A 17,095-nucleotide genomic window follows, 5' to 3' on the forward strand; every position below is an offset into this window, starting at 1 on the left:
GACCGTTCCCGAAGATTGGAAACACGCCGAAGTAATAATGATACCTAAACCTGGTAAAAAGCTACAAATTGAAAACCTCAGGCCTATATCACTCACGTCGTGCCTTGGCAAGCTTTACGAACGGGTTGTGATTTTCAGACTGCAAAATTATATGGAAGACAATGACTGTGTACCACATACCATGTTCGGCTTCAGAGCGAAGCTCTCGACGCAGGACGTTCTCCTCCAAATACAAAAAGATGTCCTGCGAAACGTACCTCGGACGGGAGAAAATGTCATAATGGCCCTGGACATCAAGGGGGCATTCGATAACGTCAGCCACGAAGCGATCCTTACGGGCCTAGACAACCTGGATTGCGGATGCAGAATCCACGACTTCGTCAAAGCCTTCCTGTCCGATAGTACTGCCACCATCGGCATAGGAGACCTTCGATCGGAAAAAATTCGCACTCCAAATAAAGGAACACCCCAAGGGTCAGTTATCTCACCCCTACTCTTCAACATAGCTATGATAGGCCTAGCTCGAAAACTAGAGAACATCGAAGGCATCAGGCATGCAATGTATGCTGACGATATAACAGTCTGGACCGACACGGGCTGTCTCAGAGAGAAGGAAGAAAGGCTACAGCAAGCGGCCTCTTGTGTAGAGCAATACCTCGCAGAAAGAGGACTCTCATGCTCGACCGAGAAATCGGAACTGCTGAGAGTCTGGAGAGGCAAGCAAAACCGGACCGTCCCAACCAACGAGGACCTAAAACTCAACGTCTACATAGAAGGGACGCCCATACCCGAAAAGACAACAATAAGAATTTTGGGCATGTGGGTTCAATCCAACCAGCGCAGTACTCACACTTTTACCCTACTGAAAGCAACAACGCTACAAGTCGCACGCATGATCACCCGCATCACCAACAGGCGACATGGCATGTGTGAAGAAGACACACTAAAACTAGTCAGAAGCCTAGTAGTTAGCCGAATCACGTACAGCCTACCCTACCAGTGCCTCAACAAAAATGAAATACAACAAGCGGATGCCCTGCTACGCAAAGCGTATAAGACAGCGCTCCGACTACCACGCAACACGTCTACAGAAAAACTCATGGCCCTGGCATTACACAACACCTTTGAGGAGCTACGAGAGGCGCAGCTTGAGTCGCAAAAACTCAGGCTGTTGCAAACAACGACAGGAAGAGCGTTCCTGAAGAGGCTCGGATACCGCGAGCAGATGCGAGAAATGTCGAGGACGGCAACGATCCCCGACGAGCTTCGCAAGACCCTCAAGGTAGCGCCAATACCAAAAAACATGGATCCCAACCTCCATCGAGGCAGAAGAGAAGCGAGGGCCGAATTCATCGAGAAAACATACGCTCCTCAAGCCACGACCGTGTATACAGACGCGTCTTGGAGAGGAGGAGATACCAAAATCGCTGTAGCGGCGGTGGTCGATTCGTCTTTACGCGAAATGACCAGCGCGTCTCTCCGAGGCTGCACAGCTGCAGAGTCCGAGGAAGTAGCCGTTGCTCTAGCGGTGGCGGAGGGCTATAGAACCGGGCGGTCACTAACAATACTTACGGACTCTCAAACAGCCTGCCGAAATTACATGAATGGCAGGATAGGTCGTCACGCGCTCCGTATACTCCTCGCAGCGAGTGACAGAATTAAAAACCGGGAAGAACAAAACGACAAGATCCGACACAAAATTGTGTGGGTACCGGGGCACACGGGGGTGGCAGGGAACCGAGAGGCCGACAGGATAGCTCGAGGATACATTACTTTCCGAGCTTCCGACGAGACCGCGGAACTCGCGCCAGCACCCAGTGAATACTCGGCCATACTACAAAACTATAGAGGCAGAAGAATGCGATATCCCCCACCGCACAATTCTCTCAGCAGAGAGGAAGCTGTCACTTGGAGACAATTACAAACAGGCTCTTTCCCAAACCTACATATACTAAACAAAATGCACCCTACGATATACACGAACAAATGTCCCTGGTGCGACGAAAAACCTACACTATACCACATCACATGGGCCTGCCAAAACATAGACGTGGTCCCCAAAATACAAAACCCGAGTGCGGAGCAGTGGGAGACTCTGCTGTCCAGCGACCGCTGCGAAGACCAACAAGGTCTGGTACAGCGAGCTCAACGGGCGGCAGTGGCCAGCGGGGCCCTGGACTGAGGGCAACCGACCACTGATTAGAGGCGGACGACTTCGACAGAGAAGGCTCCTGGGGGTAGAACCAAGACGTCTCTGAAGATGCCTCCAAACCGCAGGAAAAACCATTAGTGTAAATAAAGTTTTCCCTTCCTTCCGGTGCTCGCAATAGAATATTCGGCTAAATACGAATATTCGCGTCGGGTCGAATATTCGGAACAACACGAATACTTGGAGTTCGAATCGAATACGAATACTAGAAATATAATATTCGAATTGTATTCGAAAATTTCGAATATTCGCACACCCCTAATTGTTATTAATGTGTGATTAAAAATGTATAATTCAACGGAACGGCGAATTTATAGACCTGGTTATATAAGAAAAAGCCGAGCATGGTGGCAAAGGCCATTACCCAGTTTCTAAAGGGGACGTTCCTTCCTTCTTTCCTTCCTTCCTTCCTTCCTTCCGTCCGTCTGTCCCTCTGTCCGTACACTTCTCCATTCACCCATCGATCCATCCATCCATCCATCCGTCCGTCCGTCCGTCCGTCCGTCCGTCCGTCCGTCCGTCCGTCCGTCCGTCCGTCCGTCCGTCCGTCCGTCCATCCATCCATCCATCCATCCATCCATCCATCCATCCATCCATCCATCCATCCATCCATCCATCCATCCATCCATCCATCCATCCATCCATCCATCCATCCAACCTCCATCCATCCATCCGTCCGTCCGTCCGTCAAAGGTTACGTTGCACGCAATTTATAAATAACCCCGAAAAGAAGATTGGACAGCCTGGACGTAGCTCAGTTCGTGCAGTTCCGGACGCGAAATTTGGAGGTGCTGTGTTGTGGCTACCGGTATGTGGTAGCTTTTCCTCCTGCTTTCTGATCAACAATATTTCAGGTAAATATAGTTACGCTCATCATCATCATCAGCCTGACTACACCCACTACAGGAGAAAGACATCTTCAATATGACTTCAATTATCCCTGTCCTAGGCCAGCTACTGCCACCGCATCCCCGCAACTCTTTTTATATCATAAATTGGTAGATTGGTTAAGTTGGTTTTTGAGGAAAGGAAATGGCGCTGTATCTGTCTCACATATCTCGACATCTGAACCGCGCCGTAAGGGAAGGAAGGAGGGGGTGAAAGAAGAAAGAGAGAAAGAGAGGCCATAGTGGAGGTGTCCGGTATAATTTCGACCCCCTGGGGATCTTTAACGCGCACTGACACCGCGCAGCACACGGGCGCCTCTAGCGTTCCGCCTCCATCGAAATGCGGCCGCCGCGGTCGTGTTCGAACCCGGGTACTCCGGCTCGGTAGACGAGCGCCTTACCACGAGCCGGAGTACCCCCACCTCATTTCTGGCGCCCCCTGCTAGAGTTGACTTTTCTTTGAATACAGTCTGTTGCTCTTAGGGACCGTCGGTTATCTTGCCTTCGCATCCCTTGCCTTGCCCAAGCCCATTTCTTCATCTTGATTTCGACTAGGATGTCATTAACCCGCGCTTGATCCCTCACACACTCCGCCCTCTTCCGGTCTCTTAACGTTGTGCCTATCATTTTTCTTTCCGTAGCTGGCTGCTCCACGTTTCTGCCCCATAGGTGAGTACCGGTAAGATACAGCTGTTTTATACTTTTCTCTTGAGGGATATTGGTAAACTGCCATTCATGATCGGAGAGAACCTGCCATATGCTCTCTACCCCATTCTTATTCTTCTAGTTATTTCCCTCTCATGATGCCGATCAGCGATCACTACCTGTGCCAAGCAGATGCATTTCCTTACAAATTCTAGCAACTCGCTATCAATTAGAAACTGCGGTGCCCTGCCGAGACTGTTCATCGTTACTTTGGTTTTCTGGATATTAATTTTTAGACCAACAGTACTGCTCTCCCTTTCTAAGGCGGTGACCTGGGCGCGTGGAGTACGAACGGAGCGTCAGCTCCAAAACGTTGAGTGGTCTGGCTACTAGTTGTTGATGTCATATCTCTTGCCGGTTTTGTCAGACCGCTGAACACTGGCAGTAGGCCTCGCAGGCGGGGGCTCGCTTTGTGGATGGGGGTTGTGACCACGCACTGAGAGCTGGCCTCAAAGGTGTCTTCAGAGTCAGTGTACATGGGACGTTACCCAGCCGGCTCCACCAAATATCTCACGAATAGACAGTCGAGACAGCCAGGTCACGTTTTACTGAGCAGCGCCACGCAGCAGCGAACTCCCAAGCGGAACCCGAAGAAGAGTAGACGAAGAAGTACTGCCCGCCACCATGGCTAAAGCTAGCCAGAATAGCGGTTAAGGCAGTTCGGCCAGGAGACGGCGCCACGAGAATGTTCAGGAATGTGGCAACACTGAACTGTTAGCAACTTTCTAAATAGTACTATGATTAAATTTCCAGTGGTTTTTTTAACAATTGGCAGCTGCTGTCAAATGCTTTGAATCTCTCAATGTTTTCAACCAGGAGGGCAGGCCTGAGTCCAATGTTCTATAAAGATTTTTGCCTGCTGCATCTTGTTTTGCATATGCAATGTAAAACAGAACCAAATCAATAAAATATATTATTCCGTACCGAGTAAACATTACGGCCGGATTTAGGACGATCGATACTGCTCCCAGAAAAATATATGGTAGTGTCATCTCCGTATCAAAATAAACATAGTTCAATCCACCTTAAACAACAGGGTACTCACATCCTGTGAGCACAGACTTGTGAGTAGTCTTTTAAACCAAGCGCAGAGACTGCTTAAACCTGGACACCCAGCGCTACTCCTGTCATCTGTGGTCGAAAAAAAGGACTAAGCAAGGCAAAAACCGTATTGCCAAGAGTTCGCAACACACAACAGGCCGTTATTTCATACATACATGCATCCATATTCCATACAAAATTGCTCCATACAATCCATACAATCCATACAAGTGGGCTCGGTGGCTGTGCTACAATGCGGTCGCTTAACCCGTTCTGCCTCGCCATGCAGGTGATCGCTCCCCTCTGGATTACCATGCTTTTCCCCGCCCCTCTGGCTGCCTGTCCACCGGACATCTCGCCGGAATGGACGCCCGCTCTCAACCGACCCGATATGTGCCAGCCTTGCGCCATCACCGCTTCGCCCGATCGTGCGCTGACCTCACCAGTGCACTGCACCCTCGACAGACAGTTGGAAACACCATCGCCATCAACATCCTCTTCCGCTCCAGCTTTTAAGCAGCTTCGGCCACCGGCGTCGCTTTGTGGGCTCGGTGGCTGTGCTACAATGCGGTCGCTTAACCCGTTCTGCCTCGCCATGCAGGTGATCGCTCCCCTCTGGATTACCATGCTTTTCCCCGCCCCTCTGGCTGCCTGTCCACCGGACATCTCGCCGGAATGGACGCCCGCTCTCAACCGACCCGATATGTGCCAGCCTTGCGCCATCACCGCTTCGCCCGATCGTGCGCTGACCTCACCAGTGCACTGCACCCTCGACAGACAGTTGGAAACACCATCGCCATCAACATCCTCTTCCGCTCCAGCTTTTAAGCAGCTTCGGCCACCGGCGTCGCTTTGTGGGCTCGGTGGCTGTGCTACAATGCGGTCGCTTAACCCGTTCTGCCTCGCCATGCAGGTTAGTAAGCCATGTTGTCTTTACGCTAAGAAATCTAGTGATTACTTTTTGATACAGCTGCCGAGCCCGCAGTGCTGCCTTGCCATTGTCACTGAGTGTTCTGATGTCATTATTTCCTTGCTTTTGTTGTCCGGCGACATAGAGACTAACCCCGGCCCTGCCTCACTCGAAACTGTACTTACGGAACTTAAAAAATTGTCCGCCGGTCAGTCGACATTAATCGCGGAAGTTACAGACCTCAAAAACCAGTTACTAACAACAGACAACCTTATTTCTGATCTAAGCAGGCGCATCAGCGCTCTTGAAGGTCATTACCAAACCATACAGTCACTACACACAGAGACTGAAGGCCTAACTACTCACACCGCCCAGGCAACTCGCCAGCTCTGTGATCTCGAGGATCGCATAGATGAAGCAGAAAACCAATCACGAAGAAACAACCTCATATTCTACAACATTCCGGACCCTGACCCATCTGAAACGTGGGCCGATTCTGAAAAGCTACTAATTCGCCATTGCTCTGAATTTTTGGACATCACCCTCGACCCCAAAACAATAGACCGCACTCACCGTCTTGGGCGCCACGAACCTGATCGCTGTCGTCCGTTAATTGCCAAATTCGCACTTTTCAAAACGAAGGACGAAATTCTAGCTAATGGCCGCAAATTCAAGGACACTGACTACTCCGTCGGTGAAGATTTTTCACGCCGCGTTCGCAATGTGCGCAAACACCTAGTTACATTTGCCAAAAGCAAGACTAACCGTTTTTCTTTGCGATACAAAACCCTGTTCATCGGTTCCCGACGATATATCTTCGACGAACCATCGCAATCTGTAAAAGAGATACCATAGCGGTTGCTGCGCCGCCAGCCCCCAGCCGCTCATATACCTGCCACCCCCCAGCCTAATCTTTCCTTTTCGGCGATTTTCACAAACATACGTAGTTTTCTTCCGAAACGCGAAATCATCTCCAATCTTGTGTGTTCATCTGCTAGTAACTTGCTGATACTTACCGAAACATGGCTCACTAATGGCATCACCGATACTGAAGTTCTTGCTGACTTACCGAATTTTAACCTTTTTCGCAAAGATCGCACATCCGCTCGAGGTGGAGGCGTTTTCATCGCAGTTAACAATCAGTTCTCGTGTACAGTTATTAATATTCCATCAGACCTTGAGATACTATGGCTACTTTGTCGCGCTGCGCCCCAAACCGTACTGCTGGGCGTTTGTTATAGAGCGCCAAATACCAACTCCGATTTCTCTCGAATTCTTAACGACGTGATCAGCCAATTAACGAGGAAATACCCAAAAGCGCATATCATTCTTTTTGGAGACTTCAATTTTCCAGAAATCAACTGGCAGACACAGACAGCAGTCGGCAACAGGGAAGCGAATGATTTTATCGAGGTCTGCCTAAACTTCAACTAAACTCAAGTGGTATCTGAACCGACCCGCGTTGCAAACATCCTAGATCTAATCCTGACTACCCACCCGGAAGCCCTCTCATCTATCACTTATCTACGCGAAATCAGCGACCATAAAGTAATCCACGCCACATTTGAGTTCCACCCATCACGACGCCAGAATCAAAACAAAACTATTCGCCTATACGACAAAGGAAACTATGAAGCCTTTAGTCTTGAATTAAACCAATATCTCACAACATTTGAAGCATCTTTTCACGATCATTCAGTAAATGATAATTGGTCCCGTTTTAAGAAAAAGGTTAGCGAACTAACCGATAGATACATCCCCAAAATAAGTTTCCACTCGGACCGCCAGAAGCCATGGTATACCAAAACGATAAAAAGACTCGACAATAAAAAGAAGCGCCTTTTCCGTGCGGCAAAATTAAAGCAATACGACGAGTGCGCATAGGAAAAATACTATACAGCCGAACACACCTACCTATCAGCAATTCGCAACGCAAAATACTCTTTCCTTCACAACGACCTCCCCAAATTGTTGACTTCCAATCCCAGAAAGTTTTGGCAGGTCATAAGTGAACACCCGGCACATACCATCACTCTAACTAAAGAGTCTGGAGAAGAAGCTGATGACATTGAGTGTGCTGACATTTTTAATAACGCCTTTTCATCTGTGTTCACTAATGAAATTCACCCACCAACTGCAACTTTCGCCGTCAATATAGAGTCCAGCATGCCTGCTATCGCGTTTTCTGAAGCCGGCATTTCCTCGCTCATTGAACACCTTAAAACTTCATCATCGGCCGGCGTCGACGAAATGAACTCCAAAATACTGCGCAACACTAAGAATATTTCTGCAATGTACTTATTGTTATTATTTTCACAGTCGCTTTCTACAGGTTTCATTCCGGATGACTGGAAAGTGGGAAAGGTCATTCCCGTCTTTAAGTCCGGTAACAAAGATTCTCCTTTAAATTACCGTCCGATATCATTAACCAGCATACCTTGCAAAATCATGGAACACGTCATCTATTCTCAAATCATGGACTTTCTTGACGCTAACAACTTCTTTCATCCCTCACAACACGGGTTTCGCAAGGGTTTGTCATGTGAAACTCAACTGGCCGTCTTTCTTCATGACGTTCACTCTAACCTCGACCTAAATTTACAAACTGACGCTATTTTTCTAGACTTTGCTAAAGCATTTGATAAAGTTCCCCATAGGCGTTTACTGCTAAAACTAACCATGCTAAAACTGCATCCTAACGTCTTATTGTGGATCGAAGAATTCCTTTCTAACCGCTCCCAGTTTGTTCTCGTTAACAGCCAGAGTTCCAACCCTCTTCCAGTAACATCAGGCGTACCCCAAGGTTCTGTACTTGCTCCCCTCCTATTTTTAATCTATATTAACGACTTACCCTCAAACCTGGTTTGCAATGTTCGTCTGTTTGCAGACGACTGCGTTATTTACCACACGATTTCTAACACCTTTGACCAATCACAGCTCCAAAACGACATTGACACAGTGCATGCCTGGTGTGATGACTGGCTAATGTCGCTTAATCGTAACAAATGTAAACTCGTATCTTTTCACCGCCGGCGTAACCCCCATATTTTCCCTTACTCAGTTGCTAACGTTCCACTAGAATCTGTATACTCATACAAGTACCTAGGTGTCACCTTGTGCCAGGATCTCTCCTGGCGTTCTCATGTAACGAACATCATCGCATCAGCTAACCGGTCATTGGGTTTTTTGAAACGTCATCTACGGCACGCCCCTCAAAGTATTAAACTTCTCGCCTACCAATCACTCATTCGACCAAAACTAGAATACGCATCTGCTATCTGGAGCCCGCAACAAGCATATCTCATCAGTTCACTAGAATCTGTCCAAAATCGCGCCACGAGGTTCATTCATTCTGCCTATTCATACGACATCAGTGTATCGTCACTTAAACGACAATCAGGTTTATCAACTCTTGCCCATCGTCGTCGCATTGCTTCTCTTAGTCTGTTTCATAAGTTTTTTTACAGTTCCCTCGGACAGCAACCCTATATCACACCGCCCGCTCGTATATCTCATCGCACCGGCCATCCACTGCAAGTGTCATGCCAACGCGCCCGCACCGTCACTTTTTCCGCATCCTTTTTTCTTCGCACTGCTAAAGACTGGAATGGCCTTCCCCACGACGTTGATGCCATCACCTGCCAATCAAGTTTTGTGAACAATTTAAATATGCATTTCATAAATATCATGTAAGCAATCATATTCAACCTATAGTTGTACTCCCACCCCTTATGTAATACCCCCAAAGTGGGGTCTTTAAGGAAATAAAGTGAAGTGAAGTGAAGTGAAGAAGTAGATGTAATCTTCTCTGCTCCTAGCTGCACTTCTGGTCTTTGTAAGCGTGTTAATGACTATAGGCTGCTGCTGGAACACAATACTACCGCAACAGAAAAGAAGTCCGGAAACTTGGCCATTCACTGCTGTGACTGTACGTTTTCGTCGCCTCTCTCCTAACTTCGAAAAACTAAAATTTAGGCAAAGGACAGGCACGAACCCAGCGGTGAAGTAACAGAAGCAGCAAGCATAAAAAATCTAAATGGTGTGTGCGTTAGCACGCTGTCAGTTTCCCTGTTGGAAAAAACGATAACATTCCTCACTGCCTCCATATCATTCTCAGCATACCTTGGCTTGGTTTATGGGTGTTTCACACCCCAAAGCGACTCTGGCTATGAGGGACGCCGCAGTGAAGGGCTCCGGAAATTTCGACCATCTGGGGTCGTTTAACATGCACTGACATCGCACAGTACTCGGGCCTCTAGAATTTTGCCTCTGTCGAAATTTCACCGCCGCGCCCGGGACCGAACCCGCGTCTTTCGGGTCAGCAGTCCAGCCGAGCATGCCTTGGGTTTTTGCGCCTGTGTTCATCTATCAACTCACTAGTTTTGATTCCATGCAGCCTTCAGTCCTCAGAAGGTTTAATGCCATCAGCATCGTCTTAGGCTGCTCTGTCTGTTGATTTTCACACACGTGACAGCATTAATTAACTTGTTTTTCATCTCGCTGTTTTTCGCACGCGCACGCGCACGCGCACGCGCACGCACACGCACACGCACACGCACACACACACACACGCGCGCACGCACGCACGCGCACACACACACACACACACACACAGACAAATTCTTCCAGGTTGTTCTCCTACTGGTCCAGGAGTCCATGGGCTTGTGCTTCACGTAAAGCCCGATCCACCAGCCATTTCTGGCCGCCAGGCTGAGCGGTCCGTAAACAAGCCTCCCAAGCAGAACGAGTGCGATTGGGACGATTGAGATGTCCGCTGTTCCAAGAGGGCAGTTATGCGCCTTCCCTCTGGTTCAGGTGTCCACCGAGATGTGTGAGACAGATACTGCGCATTTCCTTTCCTCAAAAAAAAATACCGAAGACACTTTGGAAATTCTAAAGTGTGCTTGGCGAAAGCCTTGAGGTCAATCCGCTGCCCCTTTCACCTGAGAAAGCTATCCATCCATCCCAAGAAAGCTATGCACCGACTCGTCCAGCAAGAAGTTCTTCTACATTACTTTCACCTAATATTTGTAATGATCGGTCCCTTACGGGCTGATCCAAACACACCTCCTGTCCCTTCTAAATATATGTTTGCACCACCACCACCACCCCCCGAACCGCTTGGCGCGGAATCACTGAGCTGCTTCGGAGCCATGCATCTCACTCACTCGAATGCAACGAGACGTCTGGCGAAGGAGCGGCGGTGTAGCTGCCACCTCCGACGAGCGTGCGCTCGTTCAACCGCTACTCTGTGACGTCACGAGCAGAAGGAAACAATATGTAAACACAGGGATTTCCCTTCGGCACAAACAAACAGGAGCACTGTGCAGCGGGAATAAGGCGAGCAAATATATCGAGTCTGGTGCCGCGGGCCACGAAGAGTAGAACTTGCGGAAGGCATCGCAGCGAAAGTCAACGGCGCGGGAGGAAGAGGCACCGCGTCACCGTCGTGAAAGGGCCGGAATGCGATGGGCGTGTGAGCGGCATGGCGTAAAAAGTAATGACTGCCGTTTAACGTCATCGTAAAGCGTAAAGGCCTCCTTCGAGGTGCGTCTTAGCCAGAAAGTACTGCAGGGTCTGGCTTGCGCCGTGGATGCAGAAATGGCTCTCTAGGAGAAGAAACAACTGTGGCGGATTTTCCTCGCAGGAAGGCGCTACGCCGGGCAGCTCCGGAAAAGTAATGTGGAACTATCGGCACTCGCTTTGGCTAGGAGAAGTCTGTGGTGGCGAGTCCACGGAACACCACGAACAACTGAAAGCCTTCCCGCTCGCTCCATGACGTCATATTCGTGTCCTGCCCTTTACCTGGTTCTGCGTGTGCTCGCCGGAAATTTTCAATGCGTATGGCGTTGTATGAGCAGCGATGGCGGCTTTAAACATCTCCTAAACATTTTTTCGCCGTGGACTAGGGCTCTTTTGTAATGGGCACAATTTTCTTATATATTTACCGCTTTTATTACTAATTCCTTGTCATGTAGGCCACTTGCTAGAGTTCATACTGGATGCAAGGATGGGGTTTGTTAATTTGTTAGAACTTTTCACAACGAAGTCTTCCATATGGTATCATATGCATAATTTAGAAAGAATGTTAGCAGTCATAAGCACTGTTAGACCTGTAGTTTTTCTTTCCCAGTAATTCGCAATAAGTGATTATCAACACCGGAACAATCGCTTTGAGTTAATGATGGTGAAAGTGACGAAGTGTACCATTTTGTTAATGTTTTTATTAGGAAAACCTTTCTCATGCATGCAGTGGAGCTGCCTGCATTGTTGCCTGGGAATATTATTAAAAATGTAAGACCGGACAAACCATTCAAAGTCCTAGATAAGCACCATGGACGTTACAAAGAGAGACAAAGAGTGGTGTAAATAACGGTCACAACTATATGAATGTCTTAGAATAACGGAAAAGTGAAAAATAACCGCACTGATATGGAACGCTTATAAATGAGCATTAATAGGCACGATGGACAGGAACGTAAATTCGGAACAACCTCAAGAAATAAGGGGGATTCATATAAAATGACTGCATGAAAGCGTGGTATAATAAAGAGTGCACCAACGCACATGACCAGAATGCTGTAAAGAAACCAATATATGTAATATAGTTCTGAACGGTAGAGCCAATTATGCCGACGGCGTTTAAAGCTTATAAACACCGAAATAGGTGCTTTATTAATTACACAGTAGAAATATTGGTTTCTGTGGCCACGCTGTACATCCATTGAAATTGAACAGTCAAAAGCATAAGAAAAGTAAAGGTTGAGGCGGTTCAGACGATGAGGTTGTTGCAAGCAACAGGTGGGGTTAGCCGTGAGGATTCTGCTGGCCATTGCTCCGTCATAGCGACACTTAAATGTTAAATTACGTCCACATATCAGGCACATATACCGGGTGTTTGTTCTTAGGTGCAAAATTTAAAAAAAAAGGTAAATTGCTTTAGATTTATTTTAGCACTGGGGCTATACTGGAGGCGATGGCGGGCGCCAGGCAAGAGGAAAACTGCTTTATATTAGTTCGCTGATTAACTAAATATGTTAATAAACTTTTCTAATTTTTATTTTAAGGGGTATATTGTATTCGCAGAATTGGAGACCGTCCTCCAAACAGTCCAACCGAGCAAAAACAATTCTAATTCAAAATTTTTCACGCGCGTTACGAGGCGCAAAAAAGTCACCCTGGTAGGCATCTTCACACCGCAACTCAGCGGCGGTTAGCGCCTCTGACGGAGTTCGCTCCGCTCTGCGCTTTGCGTCACACGGCTGACGTCACCTGAAGCCCGGACGGGCGGTCTGCGCTATCGCTGCTTGTTTCGCTTCGCTCCGCGACCTCACGCAATGCCGCGTTGGAACAAAAACGCACTGACACAAACGCAGGGCGGAGCGAACTACGTCACAGGTGCTCACAGACGGTGTGTTACAGTGTGAAGCTGCCTACCAGGGTGAATTTTTCTTGCTTCGTAACGCGCGCAAAAAATTTTTTCATTAAAACTTTTTTCTTGGATGGACTGTATGGAAGACGATCTCGAATTCTGCCAATACAACGTATCCCCTAAAATAAAAATTATAACACTTAATTAACGTGTTGAGTTAGTCAGCGAACTAATTAAAGTAGTTTGCATCTTACCTGGCGTCCGCCGTAGCCCTCAGTATAGCGCCAGGGTTAAAATAAATCTAAAGGAATTTACCTTTCTTTCAAAATTTTGGACCTAGCTTCTAAAAAAAACTCCCGGTATACCACAGTCCTCAGTGATCTACTTACTATAAACACGATCACCCCTAGCAGCCAAAAGAGAACTTCTTCTGTCACCACCTGGAGTCCAGATCCATGTCTTGGAGGAACTTTAAAAGAAGGCCTGCAGCCTCCTTTCTTTTTGAGACAGAAATGGTAACAGCGCTACAGCAAGACGTACACAAGAAAGACTGACACAGGACTTGCTGTAGCGCTATTACCATTTCTGTCTCAAATAATGCATCATCTAGCCCAGATTAACCTTCTTCTAAGCCTCCTTTCTACATGGCTGCTTTCCGCGCGGTTAAACAGTGCCCTCATGGGAACATTGAGGTGCTAATGTCTTCTAGACGGAAGTGAACAAGATACAGTTTCCCGTGTTGTACACTGGACAGCACAGAAGATAATGTTCTCTGTCACCACCCTCACCAGATATGCAGCACAGCGCATACGACACTAGGCCCATCTTATACACCCACGCAGTGGCGCCAGCGCCAGCAGCCTGTGCGAATGCGATGTAGTCCGCGCTTTAGGATCTTTTTAGTGATTTGGTCTCACATGGCTTGTTCGATGAGCTCCATATGGTATTGAAATGAAACAGCACCGATTCCCTGAAGAGTCGCTTGGCCCCTTGAACGACTTTTCTTGATGGATTACTCCAACCACCGCTACAACCTCCTAAACTGTTACATTAAATTATTTTCACGTCCACTACCTGAGTAGGGTGTGTTGCTGGGCAAGTTGGTTTGACATTCTGGACATTGTAGCGCTGGCAGACGAGCAACGAATTAAGGACGAGACACAAAGGACACTGAACTAACAACTTTAATATCAAAGTAAGGAGGTCCGCACGATTTATATAGTACCCAAGAAGCCAGTGATTGTAGGGCACATGCGCAAATCAAGGCAAAAAGCATTAAAACCAGAAGAAACAGGGGAAGCGCGCAGGCGCGTATTAAACCCACACTACACAGAAACAAAAAAAAACCCATTCTGGTCGGCCAGCCATCATGCACGCCCCCCGAGGACACAAAAACCAAACAGCGGCAGTACAAGGGAGAGGAGGAAGACATGACAACAACACTTGGTAAAAAGGAAATCTACACGCGCCGGTCCTCCTGGGCGGCTTGGTGATGACAGAGATATAAAGATAAAAATAAAATGCATAAGGCAATGACGCGAAATACGTTAATATCTCGGAATATGGTGTGAAGACGTACGTAAAGAGAATGAAGTGAAAGGGTGGTTTACCTGAAAAGGGTGGATTACCTTACAGCGTCTAATGGGCGAGGCTGTCCGCTACCTGGTTGCGTATCACATCTATGTGTCAGAGTACTCATTGGATTGGAGTCATATGGAAAATTCACGGACTGCGACGTAATACCAGCGCTAAAATACACACAAAGGACAGCGAGCAGAAACACAGAGGACAGACGCTAGACTTCAACTGCCGTCTATTGCACACGCAACTGAAGAAATCACTATGGGCATCTGCGCATCTTGAAACGCAAGTCTTATCTTTGATTGACACAATCGCAGGGCATCGCCGAAACAGAGAGTACGAAAAAAGAAACGCAAATTCACAATAGGTTGAAGCACATGTTTTTGCCAGGTATGCAATTTCTTTATTCGTAGGGCTATTGAAAGGATGCTGACTCAGTTCTCTTCTGTTTTATTGATCCAAAAAGACTCAAATATTTCCCTATCGACCTGCTTGTCGAGCCGCTTCAGCACACGAGTGCTGCGAAAAAGAGAGGTGCACTCCTCCTCCTCTGCTTCGCAATCATTTTTATTTTGCACTTGGGGCAATGGGCCGCCAAGTGACCACCTCCCATCAGAGCTGCGACTGTTGTTCGGTGCTTCCGCAATCTTTCTTTCAGGCACTGGCCCGACTGGCCTATGTAGCACTTGCCACGACGTAGTGGTATAAGGTAGACCACTCCAATGATGCAGTTTACAAACCGCTTGGCCTGCGAACTTTGTTCCGCAGGCTATCGCTTCCTTTTTGTTGTTCACCATGCGGCACGTCCTGGACATCCTAGACTTTCCTGCCACCTTTTTGAGGCGATGGGGCAGGTTGTGCATGTGGGGCACAGACACAGGCCGTCCCGAGAGGCCATCACTGCTGAGGCGTGCTGACTTACGTCCGTGCCTTCCCTCTTTCACAAGGCTCTCGGCACCGGAAGTGAGAGTGCTGTTTGTGTAGCCAGCGCCGCTCATGCGGAGAGCCTGTTGATGAACATTCAAGTTCACCTTGTGTTTGCATAATTTCTGAAGAGCGGCTCTTAAGCAGGTTTTGTTGTGACTCATGAAGAACTGCACTGTTCGCTGCCTCCTGCAAAACTCCAAGGACTCTTCTTAGGCATTGTCTGTGCAAAATTTCAGACGTTGAAACTTTGGTACCCGGGGGGGAAATCAAGGCAGTTGGAGCATTATGCGACTAAGCACCAGTGCTTCGTGAAGTCTGACCATTGAGGAAGGGTGGTTTCCTAATTGCTCACTTGGAAGTCTACGGTTCGCTTTCAGACGCGTAGAGGCTAGACAATCCAGACCACAGCTCGTCGAAACTGCAGATGGGGCCAACAGGGCCTTAACCCAGTCAGCTGTTCGCATAAAAAATTTAATAGACGATAAATGTTCTTCATCACCTCCCCGTGTAGATGGGAGTCAACAATGACGCCCAAAAAAGCGTGTGAGTGAACTGACGAATGCAAGAAGGACCAAGGTCTATCTTCAACCGCGCACAACGTCTTTCTATAGATGAAAAACGGACGAAGCCAGATTTTTCGACTTATGGAGACAATCAAACATTTGAAGGTAATCGTGTACCGAATGTAGAGCCTGTCGAGCTATCAAGCCTAATTGCTTGTGTTGGTAGTCCGTAAAGCAAAGACAAATGTCGTCTGCATATATCAACATACGCATATGCCTTCAATTTTTCTGGAGTGAGTCGAGGAGGGCAGCCATTACAACTTAAAAAAAGCGCGGGGGAAAGAATACTTCCCTGAGGCACAACTCACAATAAAAGACCTTTCGGATCTTACGGCACTTTCTAAGTGCATTCTAACTGCACGATCACAGTCGAAAGAGTGAACGGATCTTAGCAGACGGCCCTGTACGACTGTACCTTGCAAATTATTCAGCATTGAACTCGGAAAGACACCATCATACATTGTGAACAGCACAAGCATTACAAAAACATAAAAAAGGGGGAACACAGCACTTACTAGTTTGGTTTATGGGGTTTAACGTCCCAAAGCGACTGAGGCTATGAGAGACGCCGTAGTGAAGGGCTCCGGAAATTTCGACCACCTGGGGTTCCTTAACGTGCACTGACATCGCACAGTACACGGGCCTCTAGAATTTCTCCTACAAATTCCAGCCGCCGCGGCCGGGATCGAACCCGCGTCTTTCGGGTCAGCAGCCGAGCACCATAAACGCTGAGCCACCGCGGCGGCGCACAGCGCTTACTCGCAACTGAAGGGTTTATTAAGAAGCTTCCATACATACACACGCACGCACACACACCCAACCCAGAGCACTCACGTGTGGACCAATGCAAGGGAAACTATTATCTTGCGTTCGTTATCCATGTATCTAAATAACCTATGA

At 47.9% G+C, this 17,095-nt stretch overlaps 1 protein-coding gene and 1 long non-coding RNA gene across 2 annotated transcripts in view; both read left to right on the top strand.

Moving 5' to 3' along the window:
- LOC149345295 (uncharacterized) overlaps positions 1-17,095 on the top strand; it is a 122,991-nt gene that overhangs the window by 24,458 nt on the left and 81,438 nt on the right. The gene's annotated exons all lie outside the window — the stretch shown is intronic.
- On the top strand, positions 5,022-7,659 carry LOC149345296 (uncharacterized). The gene has a single exon (XM_089546568.1). The coding sequence runs from the start codon at positions 5,096-5,098 to the stop codon at positions 6,605-6,607; it is 1,512 nt and encodes a 503-aa protein (XP_089402694.1). The 5' UTR covers positions 5,022-5,095; the 3' UTR covers positions 6,608-7,659.

Source organism: Amblyomma mixtum, chromosome 5, assembly GCF_055824585.1.
Source record: "Amblyomma mixtum isolate Tamu chromosome 5, ASM5582458v1, whole genome shotgun sequence".
Taxonomy (NCBI): Eukaryota; Metazoa; Arthropoda; class Arachnida; order Ixodida; family Ixodidae; genus Amblyomma; species Amblyomma mixtum.